We start from the raw sequence: 23,387 nt of genomic DNA, 5'->3' as shown, positions 1-23,387 counted from the left end.
GTTTGAAATTGATGTGTGTGTGTATATATATGAAGAACTGCATACTACTTAGGGTAGTAGAACTTTTTATTGCCTACCTGCAATGTGTGACAATAGTTGAATAAACCTTTGGCTCTTAAAGGCCAAAGTAGTGCAATATTTGTGAAATTATAACATGTATAATAGGAGTGCAACAGTAAGACAGTAAAATTACATTAATAATTGAATAATCTCTTTTAAACCCTGAGTTTTGGCACTCAAATGCCAAAATAGTGCAACTTTCATGAACTTATATAACATGTATAATGCTAGTCGGGAGAAAGAAGGCTGTGTTCAAGTGACATACAAACATCAAAATGGTATCGGTGCCCTATTTGTTGGTACTCACCGATACCGATACCACCATTTTAGTGCTGGATCGGGGCCCCGTCTGATACTGGTATCGGTATCGGTGCAACACTAATTAAAACAGGAATGATTTAGTCTGATCTGATTTATTATAAAAAATAAGTTCTGTTTTTTTTTATACAGTACTGTACAAAGAAGATAATAAATATCCAGTGGGTTTCAGCTGTACGTCTGTACTGGATTTTGGTACTCACAGATTTCTTCCATTGTCCAAGTTCTTCCTCCAAGCAGTGAGTTACTTCATAAAACAACTTTGACGTTCCTAAAGAGAAAATGTCTTCCATTTTTGTTAAATGTCTTATTTATTATTAAAGCTTTTCAGTCGTGAAGGAATTTGGATTTTGAATTGTTTTAGATTTGTGTAAAGGTTTTTGGAACAGGTCTTGATGACCGTAACTCTCAAACAAACACAAAGTCCATGCTGAACACCTTCACAAGCTGATTAGACAGTAACAGATGTAGACATCCACAGCAGGAGCCAACACAAACGGTATCAAAAGAACAAAAGAACTTCTTGACAGATTCAAAGAAAAATGTCTATTTCCTCGTTGCGCACCAGATACTCCCCTTACATGCAACAGCATCAAAGGTATCAATGAGAGAGAGTATTCTCATGCATCAGTGTCCGAGGTTTTCCTTCATGGGTTTAAAATCAGACTTCACTCAGAGACATCTGTGAGGTGCATGGATGGCTGACATGTGTTCACATTCAGTTTGATTCAACAATTAATTCCATAAGGGAAAATGTGTTTTATGCAAAATAATCCAGAACTCACAGCTACATATTTCATCCTAAAACTGTAACATATCAAAAGCTTGCTGTGGACCAAGTGATAACATTTATTGTCTCCTAAAGATCCATTGAGTTCAAATGTAGCAGGTAAAAGACGTTTTCTTTTCAGTAAATATATTTCTAATATATCTGTTAGCGTGTAATACACACCAGACGTCACTAACAAGGCCAGTAATTCCTACATACAAAACATTTAAACACATTGGTCCAATAATTATGTGCGATGATGGGCTATGGTACCGGGAATAGGTATTAAACACATGAGGAAAACGATGTGGAAAAAAAGGCAAGGAAAGCCAAGAAACCAGCTGAACTCTTTCAGTATTTAGAAGGCATTTCTGATGACCTATAAAAACCTATAAAAAGATTTCTTGTTGCCAAAGTATTGTGCAACTCATAAAAGCAATGTGGCCTCCGCAACAAAAAGGAAAAAAATCTGTTGCACAACATACTGATGTTAATGGTTAAAATGTTACAGCTGTATTTTAAACTTCCGAATTTTCCAGTGAGCGTGTTAGAGCTATAATATGAATATGAAAAATACATTGTTTAACCATAAATCAGTAATTTCTAGGTTTTCCTCGTAAGATCCTTGAAAGAAAAGTCAAAACAATAGTCGAAGGAATTGTTCAAGAGCAAAGGAGAAATCACAAAGAGCTTCAGAATGACTTGGAAATAGCAGATACAGTTTTTATGAAGACATAAAGTGATGAACTCGACCGCAAGGCTGCACAAGACTCCACTGATACAGAAGGAGCATGTTGAAGTTGGTTTAAAGTTTCCAGCACAACATTTAAAAAGCCAGTAAAGTACTGAGAGAATATTGTCTGTTCAGAGGAGGTCAAAACTGAAGTCTGCAGGTAGGAACATAACGGTGTGAGCTAATATTCAGCATATGGTGCCAGCAGACTTCGTGCAACTGAAGAGAGGATGAATCAAAAAAAATGTATCGAGACATTGTTGAGAAGAACCTGAAGATGAAATGAGTGTGAATTTGCCAGCAAACCAATAGTGTAAACACACAGGAGACGTCTCGAAGTTGTGATTACCAGTACAATACAGAACGTTGATTTGTAATTTGCTTTGATTTCTTTGTTTGTGCTGATTACTTGGGCTGTTGCCGACATCTGGTGGAAAACTCATATATAATAGAAATATCAGAAGTATATTTATTGATCAAAACTTTGATTCTGAACATTACCTGGAAACTGAAAGACTTAACCGTAGTCATCAGCAATCATCACAAGAGAATCCTAATTCATCTCAATTTCTTAGATTAAGGTTTGTTTGAAGAAAAATGAAAGCAGGGTTGGGTTATTAAACAGTCTCCCACGGCGCTGTTCAATCTATCGTCTGGGAAAGGAAAGAGTTTGGCACATCTGCAAACCTGTCAGCATATGGCTGTCCAGGCCAGGAAAGGATTAGTAAGAGAAGGAAGGAAGATGCCTATGGTAACTCAGGAGAAACTGCAGAGATCCACAGCTCAGGTTGGGGAATGTGTTGATAGGACAATTAGTAGTCATGGACTCCACAAATCCGACATTTGCGGGAGAGTTGCAAAAACAAAGCATTTGATAGAAAAAAAAAAGCAAGAAGTCCTAGTTTCCAGATTGACGCAAGCCATGTAGGAGACACAGCAAACGTGCAAGAAAGTGTCGCGGTCACATGAGACCAAAAACTGGCCGACATGCTAAACATTTTGTTGAAAATACATCAGTGCAGATCACCCTAAACACAGCATTCCACCCAGGAAGTGAGTAAAAACGTGAAGGTTTAGATTTTTACTGTGACATCAGAACAGATAAGCATTCTTCCTTTAACAAATGACCTGCTAGAACAGTTACCAATCGCTTGTAGTACACTCTAGTACACTCATATTTTGTTTGATGACAGTTTAATAGGTTTTTTTATTATGTTTCAAGCCTCACCGTACATTGGCCTTAAATCAATCAACCTTTGAAAATGTATAAGTTTAATAAATGCATAAAGTCTTTTTTTTCCCACTCAAGTCCCTTTAAAACCCGATGCCTGTTCCTAAGAAATATATTTTTTCGTATTATGTCTTTAAGAAGACAGCTTTTCCACCCTTAAATTTCCTGTGTTGCCTAGGGCAATGAGGTACTTTACTTGGCGGTTTACCTGGCAGACATGATTTCATGTAATTGACATTACCTCATTTGAACTGTGCAGCTTATCTGACTTAAGTCCAGCGGGTTCTGTTCTATTTAATGTACTGTGCAAAGCTATATCTGCAGTTCTCCATGTAACAGGTGTTTATGCTTTCATCCAGGTTTTCATCCCAAGTGTTTCCACCCTTGGGGATGCAGCTGACTGGATGTTGTGCAACATGCTGTGTTACATGAACAAAAGCAAAGTGCACTAGTGATACATGAACTGATAAAGTTGGCCGCAGCTTTGACACAGAATCAGAGCGGAGGATTTTAGCAGATGATAACGTTTATTCCAAGTTCCTTGGTGAAAAGGGGAAGACATCCAACTGAAAACTGGGGCTCCTCAGTGAGTTAGCTATGCATACTTTATGTTTTCTGTGTGTACCATGTGCGTGTGGTCAGGAATCTCACGGCCAGAGTCAGTTTGTGTGTCTAACACCTGCTCTTGCGCACTAGCATGAGGTCAGGATGCAGATCTTGCATGCCTAATGCCTTCTGAAGCGATCCGTTCTCTCTCTCCGTGCCTCCTACACAAGAGATGAAGCCCTGACCAGGCTGCACGCATGCACATCAGCACCTTTCGACTGAAAAAACAGCCCCATTCCTCTTCCTCCCTGTCCTTTTTGATAAGTTCCAGTGACTGTTGTCCAATCCCTCATGTCCGGACTTAATGCACCCTGACAGATGGATGTGGGTTATGTATGCCAACGCCTATCAGATTCATCTGAGAAAACAAAAAAAGGAAGGATTTAGATAAAAAGTGGTGGGGTGGGGAAAGAGCAGCGCAGTCCGGGTAAGACATCTTGTGAAATTCCAAGAGATAACAAGTGAAAAATGGAGTGTGAGTTGAGGAGAAAGTTCCCTGAAGTATAGACAGCTGGCTCTCTGATGTCATTTAGCTCATGCTGCCGTCTAGTGGTGCACTATTTGTTCTCGAGGAGCAACACTTCGGAACAGGTTCCTGACATTATATGTTGAATTTCCCCCGCCATGTGCTTCCAGATAACCCTGCTGAAGACACTATCCAGCGGTATTGAACATAACATTTTATTTTTTTTCTTTCTTTTTTTTCCTGAAAAGTCAAATTACAGCTTATCATTTTGCTCCCCAAACTTTAAATGAGAGCCTGCATGGATGCTAAACCATCATCGTGCAACCAAGAAAAGTGTTTAGGAATATGATTCCTAAATGATATAAAAAAATTTTATTTCATCTGATTACACATTTAATTATCACAACTGTGCAGACTCAATAAAAGTCCCTATCAGTCAGGAATTTCAAAGGAAAAATAAAGACTCTTAAAGTCTGAAAACAGCAGGCGTATGTCAGTCAAGTCTATATTTAATGTCAACTAGGAACCAACAATCACTTCCTTCCCTACTTACTCCTAAACATCACTTTCAACATAGATTGGTTACCCTCTTGACCTTAACTCAAGCTAGTAAGGAGCCCTTTATTGCTGTTAGGAATATATATATATATATATATATATATATATATATATATATATATATATATATATATATATGCAATAACATGAGGAACATTAGCTTATGCCTTCCAGAAGTCATTTTAGGGTGCCTGAATTTAGGAAGAACCAGTAGGCCACAAAGACTCTTTATTTAACAGTATTGCTTATTCATACAGGGAACAGCACACTTAGAAATTATATCTTTCATAGCTATCTGAACTATGAACTGCTGCACTTCATGTATCATGTTTTTTTTTTAACTGTATTTCACAAAATCATTCATGCCCCGGGCAGATAGGTAGCTTTTCATTTCACCAATTTTTCTTCTGACTGGAGGTAGTATCAGTATTGTGGAGTGACCCGGGCAGTCTCAACTTGCATCTGTGGATGGAGCAAAAGATTAGGACGCTTTCTAGCCCCCAAAGCCTTGAATCCCATTGCAAGGATGAATGGTGAAAAACACCAGTGGCAACATGAAAAAGCTAGTCAGCAATTACAAGAAGGGTTTGATGCTGTAATACCAAGAAATGCTTATTGAGTGCATTCTTCCCAAGATACTTGGACATTTGTCATACTGACGAGATGCCTGTGCCATTTTGTACCAAAAACCAACTTCCTGGTTGAACAACAATAATTTTGAATCTAAACTGAACATTAATGTAGAAGAATCTAATATTTGTTTTTACTAAAAACAGTGACATATTAATTACAATTCAGAATAAAAGTAATAATCAATAGGAAACACTGTTAAGGAGTGGCAACTCCTGTGTGTGAAGTCTGTCCAGGGTTGAACTGTGGTTGGAGGATCTGCAAGGTTCATTAACACTCCATCTTTAAAAACAGTCACCTGCCTCAGGATCAATGAGGACTGGATTACGTCTAATTTTCCCACGACTCCTTTCAACACTCGTTTTGTTTTAGAATGAAAAGCGACATTGTCACCTTTAGAAAAATGCTCTTTATTTTTCCTTTGACCATATTTTGAAACAATATAAATAGAAAATAATATTGTCCTTTGGTCTACATAAATCTTTTCACAGCTAAAAAAAAAAAAAATAGAAGAAGAAGAAAAAAAACTTTCATCATGAAAGAGGAGTCCTTTTTGAGTCACAAGAAAGAAGCTCTTTTCCTTTTCCAAAATTCAGGATTAGCCAGGGAGCGATTGTGAATTCTCCCAGTGAAGGCCATGTACGGACATAGGGAAAGGGATCAGTCGTTTTTCTCCCTCTTCTCTCGACGGGCCCTTCTCTTCAGCTGAAGCGTCTTGAGTTCAGTCATGGTGGAAAAGGTCCTGTAAACCCACACCATCTGTCAGCGGGCGGGGGAAAAAGAAAAAAAGAAAGTCTTACACATGATCTGGTGTCTAATCCTTTACAGAGCGTTTCTGACATATTTGTTTGATGTGACAAGTTGAAGGAGAATAAAGTTGAAAACTTACCACAATGATGACTGCATTGAGCAGGAGGGGTATTGAGTAAACCAGCGATATGAACATGCCCTTAGAGTCAAAGTACTGGAAATCAGAAAAAGACCTAAGAGAAGATTGAATGTGGAAACGAAAACTTTACATAAAAATATTTAGTGGACGAAGTTATTTTTCAAATCATACACACATTAATAGATCCCCCCTCCCCAAAAAAAAAGATTAGGTCTCACCTCCAGTTCATCGCTGCCAGCTCATTTAGGTATTCAGCGCTATACACCAGGCCAACTGCAGAAAAAAACTTACATTACTAAGTGATGACTTTAACGTCTATAATTATGACAGACATGATAACATCAACGCATTTCCGCTCCAAATGAGATATCCAGGATTATTTGACAATTGACCACCAGTTATGATTTACAGCATGTTTAGCTGTTTTTCTCCTAGATGAAGCCACAAAAAGAGCCACTGCTGACATTAACTCTTTACTTTTCATTAACAGAGATTACTCCTGGACCCAGTGCTTCTGTATTTGTGTGTTTCTTCTGTCTTCTAGAACCCCTAATCCATCACAGAATTACTGAACAGTTTAGTTCAATTAAACTTTATTTATTTAAACAGCAATTTGCGACACATGTCATCTCAAGGCATTTTACAAAGTCAATTCAATGAAATCATACAGATTGATCTAAAATGTTCCTATCTAAGGAAACCCAGCAGATTGCATCAAGTCCTGACAAGCAGCATTTACTCCTCCTGAAAGAGTCGTCTGCATTGTCCATGGCTTTGCAGCAATTCCTCATACTGAGCATGCATGAAGCAACAGTGGAGAGGAAAACTCCCCTTTAACAGGAAGAAAAAGCCTTCAGTAGAACCAGGCTTAGTATGAACGGCTGACTGGGGGTTAGAGAAGACAGAGCAGAGACACAACAAGCACAGAAGCATTGATCCAGTAATCCTTTCTATGTTATATGATAACAGTGGATGATTTGTCTTCCCTAGATGATGTCACAGCTAACAGAACGCCAGACCAGGTGTACCTACTATTAAGAGAAAAATGACACAGAACAAAAAGTTAAAAGCTGAAATAACAACAAATACTGCAAAATTGGAGAACAGTAGGAGAACTCAGCAGAGTGAGAAAAATAGGCCCTAATGTCCTCCAGTAGCCTAAGCCTATAGCAGCATAACTGCAGAGATAGCTCAGGGTAACATGAGCCACTCTGACTTTAAGCTTAGACAAAAAGGAAAGTTTTAAGATTATTCTTAAAAGTAGACAGGGTGTCTGCCTCACAGACCAAAACTGGGAGTTGGTTCCACAGGAGAGGAGCCTGATGGCTAAAGGATCTGCCTCCCATTCTACTTTTTGAGACTCTAGGAACCACCAGCAGACCTGCAGCCTGAGAGCGAAGTGCTCTGTTAGGAACATCAGAGCTCTGATACATGATGGAGCTTGATTATTAAGGGCTTTATAGAATTTTAAATTCTATTCTTGATTTAACAGGAAGCCAATTAAGGGAAGCTAAAATAGGAGAAACATGACCCCTCGTTTTGTTGATTTTCATCAGAACTCTTGCAGCAGCAATTTGGATCAGCTAAAGGCTTTGAACTGCATGTTGTGGGCTTCCTGATAGTAAAGAATTACAATAGTCCAGCCTTGAAGTAACAAATGCATGAAGTAGTTTTTCAGCATCATCCCTGGACAGAATATTTCTAATTTTGGCGATATGCCGGAGGTATATAAAGAAAACCTGTTTAATATATCTCAAACATAAGACCAAGACTTTTTACTTTATTACCAGAGGCCAATTTAACGCCATCCAGATTAAGTGATTAAGAAGTTTCTTTTTTAAGGACTCTGGACCAAAGATGACAACTTATTTCTTTTCAGAATTTAAAAATCAAAGAAAATGTGTTGGGTTTTTTTTGCTAAAAGTGAGAAAAGGTGAAAGAAAAAGAGTAAAGGAAATGGAGAGAGCAATATAACATTCTCTGAGTCTGCTTTTACACTTGCAAAGAGAGATGTAAAAAGAACAGCAAAACCAACCAATAAAGTATTATAGGTACAAACAACCAACGCCTTGGTACCATCACTGAAGAATATACAGTATGATTTGATACGAAATGTACAAAGTGACAGCTAAAGATAATAATAGTGGTTTTCTGTATAGAAGTGAATCTTTAAGTACCTGAATCCAAGCACATGCAGGTGTTTGTGAGAGTGCACTTGTGTGTGTAAAGTTTATCCATAGGAAAAATGGTCAATAGTGGTTGTGAGGAGCCAAAGAAGAGCCCCCCTGAGAAATGAGGCAGATGCCAAGGGAACCAAAACCCCAAATGCCCGAAGGGACTCCCCGGAGCAAAGGTGCCCCCAAGAGGGAGCAACACAGGGAAAGCTGCCTCCCCAATGTGAGTGAAGAGCAGAGATGGGCCCCAAGAAACCCCCTATCAGTGACAATATAAAATCATACATTCAAATTATCTCTGCTTTTTCAATCGGATCAAAGAATTTTGCGCATGTAAACATGGCTATGGATGAGTAAAAAGCTGGTGAATAAAATAAATAAATTTTGTGCTTCAGCATAAGACGATAAAATAATGAAGTAGTAAAGAAGGATTTCAATATTTACCATTTTAGAAGTGTTTATGTATTTATTTCCTATTTTAACTAATTTGAACATGTATTTTTAATCAAATTAAATTTTATTCATGTATTCTAGAGGGGCTCTGTTGGTCCTCCACATTTAAGGCTGCTGACTGATTACTGAACAGTTAATAGCTGTAATGATCCAGTAAATTTCTATATTTATGGGATAAGGACAGCAGAAACGAGAGCCAAGGCAATACTGATTCTTCAGAGTTGCATATCTGATGTCCTTTGGTGACGCAAGTGTCAGACGTGATATGAAACGACTTGCTGCTGACCACCTACCGATGATCAGGAAGTGGCAGATCTGAGCTCTGTAAAACCTGCAGGTCACCACAGTCAGGCACAGACACGCCACATGAAACACTACGAGCCCAATTAGCCATGGCTCCGACCACTTCACCTGTAAACACACAAAATGCTCGCTGAACTAAATCATTGTTTTTAGTCAGGCAGTGCAGGCTAACGCCTAGAACAGCTCGTTTTGCTTGAAAACAAAACGTAAAACTTACAGACATTAGAAACGTCCATATCGACGTTATTCTTAAATTGCTGAATCCGTCGATGGGTATGGAGCTAATGTTGACCGGTTTTTGTTCTGCCATCATCATCAAAAGGCAACAAGCTAGCCGTGTAGCTTAGCTGAAGGTAAAACAAACCGGAAATGCGAAAGTAGGCGGATGAGGTCAGAGGCACGCAGCCAATCATTTGCATTCGAAGTGTAAACACGGATGACGTTTTCAACGAGTCCTTTGGTGATTCGTTATTTTTCGATTTTTTTTCTTCCCGTTGCAATGTTCAATAGCTGGGAATAAAACACACTTATTTTGATGCAACCAACTTTATTACACTGTCACAAACACAATGGGGAAAATCTTTGGTCAAAAAGCAGAGCATAAACAAATCTAAATTCTAAGGTTGTATTTAATCATGGAATACAGTGTGTAGAGTATGCACCATTTATAATAATAATAAAAAAAATACAATTTCCTCTGTCCAAAGAAAATAGAAAAAAAAGGAAAGATCCCACCCAAGTTTTTCAGATGTACTAGGAAAATATGTTTACTTTATATTGCAGTATACCATTACATAGACATTTTGTTTTATCTTCTTCTGTTACCTGATGAGCTGCCTATGGTGCTTTTATTCATTTTTTGCCTCCCAATGAAAAATTGCAACATCTTTAATTCTGCCTCCAATTTTAGTAACCACCCTCTCTAAAATATGTCATAAAAGGTCTAGATATCATAAATCAATCCCTTGTGCAGCTCTCTTGTTGCAAATCCCTCTGGCCACACCCTGTTCCCTTTCTTTTAAAATGACTTCATTGACTTCATTTCTTTCTGATTTCATTGTCCATGGAAACCTATCCTTCACCACTGCAGATATTATCCTGGATTAATCCCACCCCAACTTCGAATTTATAACTCCTACCACACACCCTCACCACTGTTTCATTGTCCCTATACATGTTATGTAAGTGGTCATATGCTTCAATTAACATTCATCCATGTCCTACACTTCTACCACAACTGACTTCCACAGCTCCTCCTATGGTTTTCCTTTATGTTGATATCTTCAAACTAGGGGTCTGGTCTTTGGCCCTTCTAATGGCTCTTAATCACTTTGCCTAAAACAGCATAGAACAAACCAATGTTATTAAATATAGATATTTTAATGTTTTGGTTATTCTTTAATGGAATAACTGCAATACATTTCCACAACAGGATCACAATAAAAGTACCAGTAATGTTCTATTAGATTTATTTTCCTTGGTATTAGGTTGAAAACTATGTGCTTTTTTGTAACACACATTTTCACAACTATCAACTTCCCATAAAAAATGGAGTCTATCCTCTGTTTTCCATCATTATTTTGTTTTTATTTGTTTTAATACCTAAAAATAGAATAGATTTCTTTAAAAATAACAACACATTTCTATAATAGATATTTAGTAAAAAATAGATATTTAGATATTTAGTCTTTTTTAAAGACGTCATATAAAATTTACAGGACAAACAAGTTTGTTTTGCTGAATTGAGGGCAAAAATTTGTCTCTTTGAATAGTGAAGGTGACAGACCACTCCTCTAGACCTGCAAAGACAGAAACTATTCCGTTCAGCCCTCTCTGCATTTCATCCTCTTTTTTTAAGGAGCAAACATCACATCTTTTTTGCTATTTCCCAACATTTACCCACACTGCACACCCTAGCGACATGACCTAAAAATGGTGTGTGTAGTGTGTGTAGCAATGCCACACGCAAATTCACAGATTAAATAAACCCAGGACTAACTTGCTAAAATGTGTTTTAAAATGGCATAATAAAAATAAACATCACTCATTTACATATAGGATTGGTCAGATGTATGACGAGTTATATTAGGCAGTTAGAAAAAAAAGGTCTTCTCACTTCCTTCTCAGTGAATTCATTTCAGTCTTTTCCATTACAACATACTGTTAATCTCTTTCTCGTTTAATCTTTCCTGCTTCTAAATATCTTTGCCCACACTTCTTTCAAAGACACACAAATATATAAATTGATGCTACTGCTGTCCTGCTGCAGGACACTCATCTAAACATATGAAAAATCCAACAAAATGATGAGAATACCTTTCCAAGTGAAAAGAATAGGTTCTCTATTTTATTGTTAGGGATTGTATACTGTGACTGATACATATACGCCTTACTGGGTGAGCGAAAAAAAATTTGCCCAATATATTTTTCTTTAGAATAATTTTTAGAAATTGGCAAATATAAATATATATATATATTTAAAACACCACATATCTGTCTATCCTAAGTTTAACAGGTCTAACTGGATGATTTTTACAATAATAATAATATGAATAAGAAAAACAGTTGTGCTGTTATTGTTATTTCAAATACAGGAATATATAAAACACACAGAGAGTCTTTGGTCAAATCACAGGGTTACAACTATTTACAGGAAAAGACCGAAGGCTGGACCCTTGGAGTGTAGCTTATGTCCTGTCTCGGCTGGGGTGAAAGTCTGGGACAAAAGTCGCTGCAACTGTGATGGGAGTGGAGTAAGCGAGTGCAAAGTTGTACAGGCCGAGCATCAAACACTTCCAGGTGGTGCGAAGGGCCTTCCCAACATTCTAAATAGAGAAGAAAATCATCAAAAAGATGTTTTTCAGCACATTTAAGTCACCATTATTTTAACCCCACTGCATTCAGATTGTAATGTCTGAACTACCGGTGATTTGAACAGAAACAGGTTAAAAAATAAAAAGACAGGACACGGTTTTCAAGGATGTGATTATACTCCTTTGGGGCACAATAGCAACAGCAGGAAGAGAAGTTCTTTCTCCACCTGACTGCAGCATAAATACAGAAAGTCCTGAGGACTCCATTGTCCCGTGCATCCTGAACAGGAAAGGGCTGACCGGCTGCAGCAGAAACAGGATGAACTGAATATAACTCTATCTACCAGTGGAACTCAAACAAAAATTTTAAACAGATAATCTTCACTTTGGAAATAATACACTGAGTAAAATCCGCAGAAACAACACAGTGTGAATCTCTATTAAAGAGAGCTAATCTGGATGCCTAAACGTTTAATTAATACAGGCTTATATCTAACCTAACTTTTTTTTTTTTTTATCAAATATCATTCAAAGGATTGTTTCACGTCTGGCGGAGTCCCCTGTGAGGCGGAGCTTTAACTCCCACCTCCGGGAGAACTTTAAACACGTCCCGAGGGAGGCGGGGGACATTGAGTCTGAATGGACCATGTTCCACGCCTCTATTGCTGAGGCGGCTAGTCGGAGCTGTGGCCGCAAGGTTGTCGGTGCATGTCGTGGCGGCAACCCTCGAACCCGCTGGTGGACACCAGCGGTGAGGGAAGCCGTCAAGCTGAAGAAGGAGTCCTACCGGGCTTTTTTGGCCTGTGGGACTCCGGAAGCAGCTGATGTGTACCGGCAGTCGAAGCGGCAGGCGGCTCGGCTGGTCGCCGAGGCAAAAACTCGGGCGTGGGAAGAGTTCGGAGAGGCCATGGAGAAAGACTTCCGTACGGCTTCGAAGCGATTCTGGTCCACCATCCGGCGTCTCAGGAGGGGGAAGCAGTGCAGTACCAACACTGTTTACAGTGGGGGTGGTGTGCTGCTGACCTCGACTCGGGACGTCGTGCGTCGGTGGGCGGAATACTTCGAAGACCTCCTTAATCCCACCAACACGTCTTCCATTGAGGAAGCAGAGCCTGAGGACTCTGGGTCGGGTTCTCCCATCTCTGGTGCTGAGGTTGCCGAGGTTGTTAAAAAGCTCCTCGGTGGCAAGGCTCCGGGGGTGGATGAGATTCGCCCTGAGTACCTTAAGGCTCTGGATGTTGTGGGGCTGTGTTGGTTAACGCGGCTCTGCAACATTGCGTGGACATCGGGGGCAGTTCCCCTGGATTGGCAGACTGGGGTGGTGGTCCCCCTATTTAAAAAGGGGGACCGGAGGGTGTGTTCCAACTACAGAGGAATCACACTCTTAAGCCTCCCTGGTAAGGTCTATTCAGGGGTTCTGGAAAGGAGGGTCCGTCGGATAGTCGAATCTCGGATTCAGGAAGAGCAGTGTGGTTTTCGTCCTGGCCGTGGAACACTGGACCAGCTCTACACCCTCAGCAGGATTCTTGAGGGGGCATGGGAGTTTGCCCAACCAGTCTACATGTGCTTTGTGGATCTGGAGAAGGCATTCGACCGTGTCCCCCGGGGGATCCTGTGGGGGGTACTCCGGGAGTATGGAGTACCGGACCCTTTAATAAGGGCTGTCAGGTCTCTGTACGACCGGTGTCAGAGTCTGGTCCGCATTGCCGGCAGTAAGTCGGACTCGTTTCCGGTGAGAGTTGGACTCCGCCAAGGCTGCCCTTTGTCACCGATTCTGTTCATAACTTTTATGGACAGAATTTCTAGGCGCAGCCAAGGTGTTGAGGGGATCCGCTTTGGTGGCCTTAGGATTGCGTCTCTGCTATTCGCGGATGACGTGGTCCTATTGGCTTCATCAGGGCGTGATCTACAGCTCTCACTGGAGCGGTTCGCAGCCGAGTGCGAAGCGGCCGGGATGAAAATCAGTGCCTCCAAATCCGAGACCATGGTCTTGAACCGGAAAAGGGTAGAGTGCCTTCTCCGGGTTGGGGAGGATGTCCTGCCCCTAGTGGAGGAGTTCAAGTATCTTGGGGTCTTGTTCACGAATGAGGGGAAGATGGAGCGGGAGATCGACAGGCGGATTGGTGCAGCGTCTGCTGTGAAGCGGGCGCTGTACCGATCCGTTGTGGTGAAGAGAGAGCTGAGCCAAAAGGCGAAGCTCTCGATTTACCGGTCGATCTACGTTCCTACCCTCATCTATGGTCACGAGCTTTGGGTCGTGACCGAAAGAACGAGATCCCGGATACAAGCGGCTGAAATGAGTTTTCTCCGTAGTGTGTCTGGGCTCTCCCTTAGAGATAGGGTGAGGAGCTCAGTCATCCGGGGAGGACTCAGAGTAGAGCCGCTGCTCCTCCACGTCGAGAGGAGCCAGTTGAGGTGGCTCGGGCATCTGGTCAGGATGCCTCCTGGACGCCTCCCTGGAGAGGTGTTCCGGGCACGTCCCACCGGGAGGAGACCCAGGGGAAGACCCAGGACACGCTGGAGAGACTATGTCTCCCGGCTGGCCTGGGAACGCCTTGGGATTCCTCCTGAGGAGCTGGCCCAAGTGGCTGGGGAGAGGGACGTCTGGGCCTCCCTACTGAAGCTGCTACCCCCGCGACCCGACCCCGGATAAGCGGAAGACAACGGACGGACGGACGGACGGATTGTTTCTCAAAAACTTCACTACTTTTTGTATTTATTGCTTTTCCCACATGTTTTCAACCTATCAAATGGTATACATCATAAAATCGATGCATCTAAAACTTCTTTAGTATTACTGGTTATGTATTTGACACAGTTGATTACAATATACTGATTCATAGAAGGCAAAAGTGGCCATAATTGTTTAGTATTGTGCTCAACTAGCTCAGATCATATTTATCAAACCAAGACATCTTTGGGTCATTTGGTAATTATAAATCTGAGTGAACACAAATCATATGTGGTGTTCCTCAAGGCTTCATTCTCAGGTCACTTTTCTTCAGCACCTTGCTCAGATCACCGAGCACAACATCTTTTACCACATATATGCTGATTACAACTTTATACTGAATTAGTGTATCTATAATGGCCTGAGTGAATTGGTCAGAATTTTGTTCACCTTGATGCAGAAAGACAGGAATCATTTTATACTTTTCCAAACTGCTAAAATGCAAATATTATTCTTTAAACGTATTGCTTCTTGCACTTTGCATTGTCTTTGTACTAAATTGTGCTATATAAATAAATTTGCCTTGCCTTCTTTAAAAGGAAATTCTATTTTCCTCTGTTCCTTTATCAAAGTGCTACACAAACAAAACAGGCCTTGATTTTTAATTTTCATTTTACTTACTTCACAGTTTTTCTTTCCACAGGGTTATGAAGGCACTACTTGTAAATATAATTAATATACAATTATATCTGGTTATTTGTAACTGACTAAAAGGAACCTTGACTGATATCAAATTCAAAGATGTTTTCAGCTTGAGTTAAGGAATGCAAGACATACCTTTTTTACTTTCTTGTAGCTTTCTTTCTTCCTTTTTTTCTTCTCTTCTTTTGCCTCGTCATCTGTCAGTGGCTCATACCTCTCTGGCCGAAAGGTAAAGTTTAGGTCTCTTTTGGCTTTCTCGTTTGGCCCGCTGTCCTCGGAGCAAGCTTGATCCACAGAGTCAACATGCCGTTGATACCTCGCAGCACAGCTGTTCCCCCTTTCACCTGACACTGCGGCTGAATTCCTGTCAAACAGACGGGATGGATACGATTTGGGCTTCATGTTATCTCCTGGTTAAGAGATGCGAGGAAAAGCACCGGTTTCCTCTGGGAGATCAGCAAAGTTGTCAACTGGTGTTTTGTTCTAGAGGTTGAAATGCATTCCACTACTGTGGGGGGTTGGCACACAGCCCTTAAAGGAGCAAAACCCTTCTCCTCACAAGCCCTCATGATCTCAAGCAGCATCGTTTTTCTCTAAGTTACTATTATTCTGAAGAATATTGTACGGCAGACAGTAAGCAGTATGGGGCACTTCTGCGCTTACATTGTCATATCAGACTAATGCATTTGTCCTAAAGCTGCCCAAAAGAATACTCAAAACCAATTGACAGTTTTTATTTTCACAACTTTCAATAAAATTGTGTACAACAGCAGTAAGAATATTAAGTAAACAAATTATTATATGTATAGTAATTATCCAAGAAAAATTGCCGTTTGCTCCCCCTAATTTAATCTCTGTGGTCTAGTGCCCAAAATAGGGATCTCTTAATTACTTTATATGTGTTTCACAATACTTTGCAAGACTATTAATTTCTCCTGAACGTTTGGATGGAGTACATCTGGGAACATCATTTTTCAAGGCCTGCTGCTGTTGCATGCTTGCAGAGGTGGGTAGAGTAGCCAGAAAAAAATTGTACTCAAGTAAGAGTAGCACTACTTCAACATATTTTTACTCAAATGAAAAGTGGTCTGCCAAGAAATTACTCAAGAGTGAAAAAGTGTTCAGTAAGAGGGCTACTCAAGTACTGAGTAATTAATAACAGCTGATGATTTAATATTTTAAAATGATGTAATTGAACAGACATAAATGTGCAAATTCTGTTATTTTAAAGACAAACTTGTACAAATATACAACAAATGGATTAATTCCAAAATAAATTCAGGCAGAAGAAACACTTTTTAAAATATTTTTTTAAACATTAAACTTGAAAGCAATTAATGTATATACTGTATGTTAGAACAATGCAAAGTACTTCCAATGACAATATCTACTGTTTACTGTGTTAATGTGATCGCCAAATGGCTCAATGAGCTCAGCAGACAGAAAATAACATTAAAATAACAAAGTTTGTGTACAAATAAGAAGTTTCTAACATAAACTCTAGGTTTTTGTCTCTCTGGTGCATTTTTGGTCAAAACAAGTCTGTTCTTTATTCGTGAAGTTACTCGCAGTAGGTAGAGTAGCCAGAAATTTTACTCGAATAAGAATAGCGATACTTGAGTAATAATATGACTCAAGTAAAAGTAACAAGTACAGTGCAGTGAAACTACTCCTAAAAGTACATTTTGTTAAAACAGTTATTCAAGTAAATGTAACTAGTTACTACCCACCTCTGCATGCTTGTTATGCTGGTCCAGTGACCATGGAGGTTGGACTCAAACAACAGCAATAAACACAAGGCCCAAAATGACATCAACTTCTGTTATTTTCAGGCCAAAAGTTTTACACCAGACATAATAAAACCACCACTACCAGATTCACAATAGAATTTTTGTGTGGACTTTGACTACGTCATTCTAAAACATGAATATGCTTTAAACTAAAAGAAGTGTTCAAGTATGGCCCACCGGCCATTTGCAGGCCCAAAACTGAAAGTCAAAAGTGGTACTGAGTCTGGATGTCAGCATGGACAGTTCATGCAGGACTTTATACTATTTTACTTTTTTTAGGGTGTCTAAATTGTTAAAAATGGGTGATGTTTACCCCCAACACAGCATTTCTCTCATTAATCTCACCCTTTGGTTTTACACCAACTCAAAACTCTAATTGTGTGCACAAATTCGTTAATCAGGGCCAGAGGTAGGTAGTAAATAGTTACATTTACTTGAGTAACTTTTTGAATAAAATGTACTTTCAGGAGTAGTTTTACTGCACTGTACTTGTTTCTTTTACTTGAGTCATTATTACTCAAGTATCGCAATTTTTGGCTACCCTACCCACCTCTGAACATGGCAAAGCAAAGACCAAGGAAAAGAGAAACCATTGTAGCGTAGTTGTATAAATAAGACTTTTGTCCTACTCTAAAGGGAACCTCCCCCCACATCTTTCGAAAGCTCTACCAGGTTTTATTTTAGCTCAATTCATTTTCCCATCACTTCTGACCAGTTTCCCACTGCCTCCTGAAGAAATGAAGAAATGGACCCCCCAAAGGATGACCATGTCACTACCATGTTTCACCGTGGGTAAATGTTAAGGGCAATGTGTGACGTTTGCTTTTTTAACACACATTTTGCATTTAGGCCCCAAAGCTTTTGTCTCTTCATGATCTATATAGATTTTGGCAAACTGCACAACTAATACATTTCCTATGAAAAGACATTTCCACATCCGAGTTGTGGATCTCTGCAGCTCCTCCAGAGTAAGCATGGGCCTTTTGGCTGCTTCCCATTGATTGGCCAGTCAGTTTAGGTATATGGCCATGTCTTCATATGTTTGCAGTTTTTTTTTTTCTTACTCTATTTACAGATGGACTGAATATTGTTCCAGGTGTTCAAACCCTGGGATATTGATTTATATCTAACCTACCGTAAAATTATTGTGGAAAAAATTAATAAATGGCAACACACATTTTTCAAACTTTATTGTTTTGCAACTTCAATAAAATTAACTTGAAATAAATTACATCCACTATATAGAAATGAGATTTTGAGGAAAATATTATGAATATGTGGAATTGTTTACAGTTTAAAGAAATCTGAAATGTAACAACCTTTTTCTTTTCTAAATTGCTAGCAGAACTTTTTACTATAAAGTTTAATTCACTACAAAATAGAACCAAATGAAAATAGTCACATAGAAAACCTTAAAAAAAAAATCTAGATACTTTTCTTTGCTACAAATCTAGACATTTGTAAAAGTCAAAAGGTAAAAAGAACAAAGGAATACACAAAGTATTTAGACCTGATTAAGACCTGGAGACATTTGTGCTCCATTGCTTTATTCAAAATTGACCAGAAATGTCTTTAAATATTGACAAATATAATGAACGATTTGTCATTAACAATAAAACCGTAAGATTTAACATTTCTTAAGTGAAAAAATACAGTTTAACTTAACAGTTAAAGTAAAAAAAAAAAAAAAAAAAAGAAGTGCAAACATTGTATACATTTTAAACACATTTTACATCAAATATTCCTTTACGCAACAGTTTTTTTTTTACCCAAAACAGAGAACTGTTTACTTTAGAAGAAGCTATTTACATTCTTTATGACAAATCTAGAATTTTAAAGGCATTTGGTTAGGGTACAAATTGGACCACTAGATGGCACTATAACTTATTTTGGCTCAAGAAGTTGGATTGATTATAAACTTAACATTAAAGTGAACATTTCTAACCGTTGCATAAACATTTTGAAGTAATTTGGCATTGCGTTTGAAAAAACACACTTATGAAAAAATAGAACAGATTTAATTTACAATTCAATGCAGGTTTTTTTTTGTTTTAAACACACTTTCTTGACATTGACAAATAAAAACAGAAAACCTAGACCTGAGGTCCACTTGATGAGTACGCATCATTGCTTGTTTTGCCCCCGGTCTGGATCTTTAAGTCGAAGGATACGGATCGTTTTGCTCACAGGAAGAGAACTGAGCAGGAGAAAAAAAGCAACAAAAACATTAACGTGATTTTAATTAATTTAGTGCTTTAACAGAACCTAAAAAGCTTGACTGAAATATCACATCTTAAGAACTTAGCCTGCCTAAGATGATTTATAAGACAAGAAATAAGCATGAAACGTGCGGGTGCTGTGACTTATTTGAGTTTATACAGAAACTGTACTGATAGTTACCTCATGTTCTGGGGGGTGAGGAAAATGAACTGTCTATAGGGCTGACTGGCAGCTACCTTCAGCATCATGTCCATCGATATCCTCCTGTTCACCATGTCCTAAAAGAGCATAAGAACAAGGATGTCAAATGTACTTTTTTCCAGGGTTGTGTTAGCTTAGGATAAAATAAGCTCATGACCCGTTGCTGTGTTACACACAACTGAAACACGAGTTCTTGAGAATAAAGCCTGATGTTTGCTTAACGTTGGCCCGAGTTCAGTTTTCTTTATCTGTTTGTTCAAGTCACCAGCCGTGGTAACATTTGGCAAGTTTATTTATACAGCATCATTCACATGTAGCTTTCAGTGCTTAAAAATAAAAAAATAAAATAAAGGGGGAGCAGAGGAAAAACACGCACTACAAGAATTAAAGTATGTGTTGCATAAAACAAAAGAAAGATTAAAATTAGGGCTGTAGGATTATAGGTGAAATGCGACATGAGATAATACTGCTGAGGGTTGGGATACCCATTTAACTGAACCCAAGAAAATGTGCAGTTTTTATTCAGTAACTGAAACATAATTTTATTCATTTTTGTTTTTTGATGAATGGTTGCTGTTTAGGCATTGAAACACCTTAGCTTCACCTCTTTAGCTTCAATAACTTTCTATGCTGCATTAAACAGCTGTTAACAAGCGCATTACAGACACGGGGTGCTTGGATGCATGTTACTGGAATAATTTACTATTTTTTGTAGTTCAGGCAGTTCTTGGCTGTATGTGAATTGAGATAATACAGTTCCTATATATTGTGCAGCCCTAGTTAAAATGCAATTTAAAAACATTCCAAGACATCCGAGGGTGAATTGATGACCTTTGTCACCTTGATGTCAAAAGTTGCAGTAAATCGTAAAACTGTTAGTCCTGATCTTAAGGAGCCACAGTTTTAGCACATCTCAGGTTCTCAGGGAGTTGCTTCCACAGCTGAGATGAGGCTTTCAAAATATATTCTTTCTCTTATTTTCTTTTAGTTAAATTGTTTTAGAATTAACCATGCTGGTGGGAGAATGCTCACCTTTGTTATAGGTAATACAGAAGAAGCATTAGGCCCATTTTTACTCCAGCTGCTAAAGGTGGACCAGACAACGCTTCATAGGTGAGTGCGACCTTAAATGTGTTTGTTTCGTGTGAATGTATGAACTCTGAGGTTTACAAGCGTTTCCGAGTGTGCACCCTTGGTCGCCCCAGAACCGATAAAGAAGGAAAGGCGAGTGTGTCAGACGATCCGGCTGTGACTGTCATACAGAAGGGTACATGTAGCACGACTGCTTTGTGCGCACGTGCGTCAGTGTTTAAGTGTGTGCGTTCAGCATTAGGGACGGGACTACTCCGTCACAATAGTTCATGCTTACCCTCTCCATACTCTTCCCTGTTGTGCCACATAAATCACATACAAACACACACCACAAATGTCAATATCTGTATGTTTTTACCATGTAAACATCAAACTCATCAAGGCAGCGAAAAGGTGACTCCGTGATGGCCCAGAGAGAGAGGACAAAGCAAACAGTGGAGAAGGAGCGCTCGCCTCCAGACAGAGAACGCATGTCACTCAAATCAGCTTGGTTCCCTTGGCCTGGCTGCACCTAAAATTGAGCATATAAGTGTCTTCAATGCCAAAGTCCAAGCCAACAACTTGCACTGTTTAGTAATTAAACAGTAGTAGTTAGATTCGCAACCAAAAACACACAAAATAAAAACTGTTAAGATATATATATATATATATATATATATATATATATATATATATATATATATATATATATATATATATATATATATATATATATATATATATATATATATAAAATATGTTTAGCCTTTCTGTTAAGAATGGCCATGATTACTTGTAGACAAGTAAAGCTCAAAATTACAAATGGTGAGAACTTTCAGTATTTTTGTCACTCATTTCAGAAAATCAAACTCATTTACTAATAGATTCATTAAACAGTGAAATATATCAGGCCTTAAAGAAAAAAAAATAAAGAAAACCCAAAATTCTATGAAAACCTAAAGAGTTGAGCGAAAGGATAAAGTGTGTCAGAAAAGGTGCACCTGCAGCAGGGATAACAGTAGCCTTGAGAGGACTATCAACTGAAGTCCATTCATAAATTTTGAAGAAGCTAACCGAGGAGGAGCACAGATGAATCCTACACACTGGCTACAAAAGTTGCCACCTGTTGGCGTTGGTCCACATCAGGGATGGGTGTTTATCCCATCGCTTATCATAAAAAAGGTTTTATTGTGGTAGGAATTTTAATTTATGATGAAATGATGTTAAATGAATGGTGTCTGAAAAGTCCTCACACAGACTCTATTGCTGGAACTGTTATTTGTATTATTTACAATTATTGACACTGAAGGTTTCATGACAGCATCATTAAATATCAATATAACTTTGATATGATTTAATGCAGTACAGTATGTAATTTAGTGACCAACATATTTCTATACAGCTGGTGTCCTAAAGAAGGCCATTTTAAATTTGGGTATGATTTGTAAGAGCAGCATTTGTGTTAATGGAGCTATAACTGCAGTGGCACGCAGTCATTTCGCTACCTATTGGAAAGAATCATTTTAACTGTTAAGATAATGAATACCATGCCACACCGCGATAAAACTGAGTTCATATCGCCCACCCCAGTCCACATGCAATGCAGTCATTTACCAGGAAGTTTTAAGAGCACTTCATGCTTCCTACTGCAGACAAGCAGTATAAATACTCTGATTTTATTGTCCAGCAGGACTTGCATCGGCCCACTCTGCCAAAGGTACAAAGGCCGGTTCAGTGACCATGGTGTTACTGAGCTTGATTGGCCAGCAAACTGAACTGACCAGAACCTCAGAGAATATACGGGAAAATGTAGAAATTAACATACTGTTCAGTTTTTATATTTTACTTGACGTGTAAAGAATCTATATTGATATACAAGTTTGCCTTTGTGAAAAGAGTGACAAAAATATCCAACTTTTTTGCAACCTTTTCATTTTTTGAGCTGTACTTGTAAGGAGCAGGGGCATCTGTAGCTGGGGTGTTACTGTAAAACAAGGTTGTACCCAGAATTTTAGACAAAAAACAAAAATGATCATGGAACTGACATTTTAAAGAAGATGCAGACCAGTGGCTCCTAAACGTCTCTGCTGCTGAAACCTTAGGAAAACCGCGGGAAGAGACTTGTGGTCCTACCTACCAGTCACTTTGTGGTCCATCTCTATCTGAATACAAATGTGAGGCAGAAGCAAACAAATGAAATCTGCTCACCGAGATGGTCAGGGTCTCATTCTTGTGGTCGAACTTCATACATCCACTGTAGCCTCTCTGAGCCAGCATAGTATTAAAGTAGTATTTACAACGGGCTGAGAGGAACCTAATGTAGAAAAATGAACACATATAAACAAAAGGCTTTCAGAGGCATAATATCATATATATAATTCAAGAGTCTACATTTTCTTATTGACAGTACAGAGAAAATCTTTTATAAAGCATTTCATTATTTCAGTGCACACGTGGTGGTTAAAGCTTCAGGACTTACATTCTGAGGTCAGCATAAACCTTGAGTCTGAAGGTTATGACTTTCTCCACTTTTCTGATGAAGGAGTTCAGGCTCCTCATTTGCTGAGACGCGTTTTTGTATTTCTCTAAAGCCTCCTGGTACTGCCTACACAGAAGAATACAAGTGTGATTAAAAAAAAACACAAGACAACTGCCATTTTTGGTGAGCTGTTAGTGCTGCACCCCGTCAAGCCAAAGTAGAAAACTGTACAACGCAAAGGCTTCGAGGG

At 39.0% G+C, this 23,387-nt stretch overlaps 3 protein-coding genes across 4 annotated transcripts in view; all 3 read right to left on the bottom strand.

Annotated features, from left to right (window-relative positions):
* Positions 1 to 5,760: 5,760 nt before the first annotated feature.
* On the bottom strand, positions 5,761 to 9,585 carry tmem18 (transmembrane protein 18). The gene is made up of 5 exons (XM_012867235.3): positions 9,408 to 9,585; positions 9,181 to 9,298; positions 6,479 to 6,533; positions 6,261 to 6,354; positions 5,761 to 6,130 (listed from the first exon to the last, which is right to left on the bottom strand). The coding sequence occupies exons 1-5, from the start codon at positions 9,504 to 9,506 to the stop codon at positions 6,032 to 6,034; spliced, it is 465 nt and encodes a 154-aa protein (XP_012722689.2). The 5' UTR covers positions 9,507 to 9,585; the 3' UTR covers positions 5,761 to 6,031.
* Positions 9,586 to 10,567: 982 nt separating this feature from the next.
* On the bottom strand, positions 10,568 to 15,928 carry LOC110368799 (uncharacterized protein C1orf115). The gene is made up of 2 exons (XM_021318849.2): positions 15,512 to 15,928; positions 10,568 to 12,015 (listed from the first exon to the last, which is right to left on the bottom strand). Exons 1-2 carry the CDS (start codon positions 15,776 to 15,778, stop codon positions 11,878 to 11,880), a joined length of 405 nt encoding a protein of 134 aa, XP_021174524.2. The 5' UTR covers positions 15,779 to 15,928; the 3' UTR covers positions 10,568 to 11,877.
* A 2,747-nt stretch (positions 15,929 to 18,675) lies between these two features.
* Positions 18,676 to 23,387, bottom strand: part of si:dkey-119f1.1 (uncharacterized protein LOC557127 homolog) — a 28,894-nt gene continuing 24,182 nt past the window's right edge. For both annotated transcript variants that reach the window (XM_036129814.1, XM_036129815.1), the window contains exons 23-27: positions 23,138 to 23,263; positions 22,867 to 22,972; positions 21,038 to 21,190; positions 19,567 to 19,664; positions 18,676 to 19,363 (exon numbers count right to left, since the gene is read on the bottom strand). In XM_036129814.1, the coding sequence (XP_035985707.1) occupies positions 19,291 to 19,363; positions 19,567 to 19,664; positions 21,038 to 21,190; positions 22,867 to 22,972; positions 23,138 to 23,263 (556 nt within the window). In that variant the 3' untranslated portion in view covers positions 18,676 to 19,290. The remainder of the gene's footprint in view (positions 19,364 to 19,566; positions 19,665 to 21,037; positions 21,191 to 22,866; positions 22,973 to 23,137; positions 23,264 to 23,387) is intronic.

This window comes from Fundulus heteroclitus, unplaced genomic scaffold (assembly GCF_011125445.2).
Source record: "Fundulus heteroclitus isolate FHET01 unplaced genomic scaffold, MU-UCD_Fhet_4.1 scaffold_220, whole genome shotgun sequence".
In the NCBI taxonomy this organism is placed as follows: domain Eukaryota; kingdom Metazoa; phylum Chordata; class Actinopteri; order Cyprinodontiformes; family Fundulidae; genus Fundulus; species Fundulus heteroclitus.
The sequence above is the reverse complement of the archived record's forward strand: the minus strand, read 5'-3'. Positions and strand labels throughout refer to the sequence as shown.

Excerpts from the sequence above, each read along its gene's own strand:
- tmem18 (XM_012867235.3), bottom strand. The coding sequence starts at position 9,506 with ATGATGATGGCAGAACAAAAACCGGTCAACATTAGCTCCATACCCATC. Across the intron at positions 9,299-9,407 it reads TATGGACGTTTCTAATGTCT|GTGAAGTGGTCGGAGCCATG; the intron begins GTAAGTTTTACG and ends GTGTGTTTACAG. Across the intron at positions 6,131-6,260 it reads TCAATGCAGTCATCATTGTG|ATGGTGTGGGTTTACAGGAC; the intron begins GTAAGTTTTCAA and ends GCCCGCTGACAG.
- LOC110368799 (XM_021318849.2), bottom strand. The coding sequence starts at position 15,778 with ATGAAGCCCAAATCGTATCCATCCCGTCTGTTTGACAGGAATTCAGCC. Across the intron at positions 12,016-15,511 it reads GCTACAAGAAAGTAAAAAAG|AATGTTGGGAAGGCCCTTCG; the intron begins GTATGTCTTGCA and ends TTCTCTATTTAG.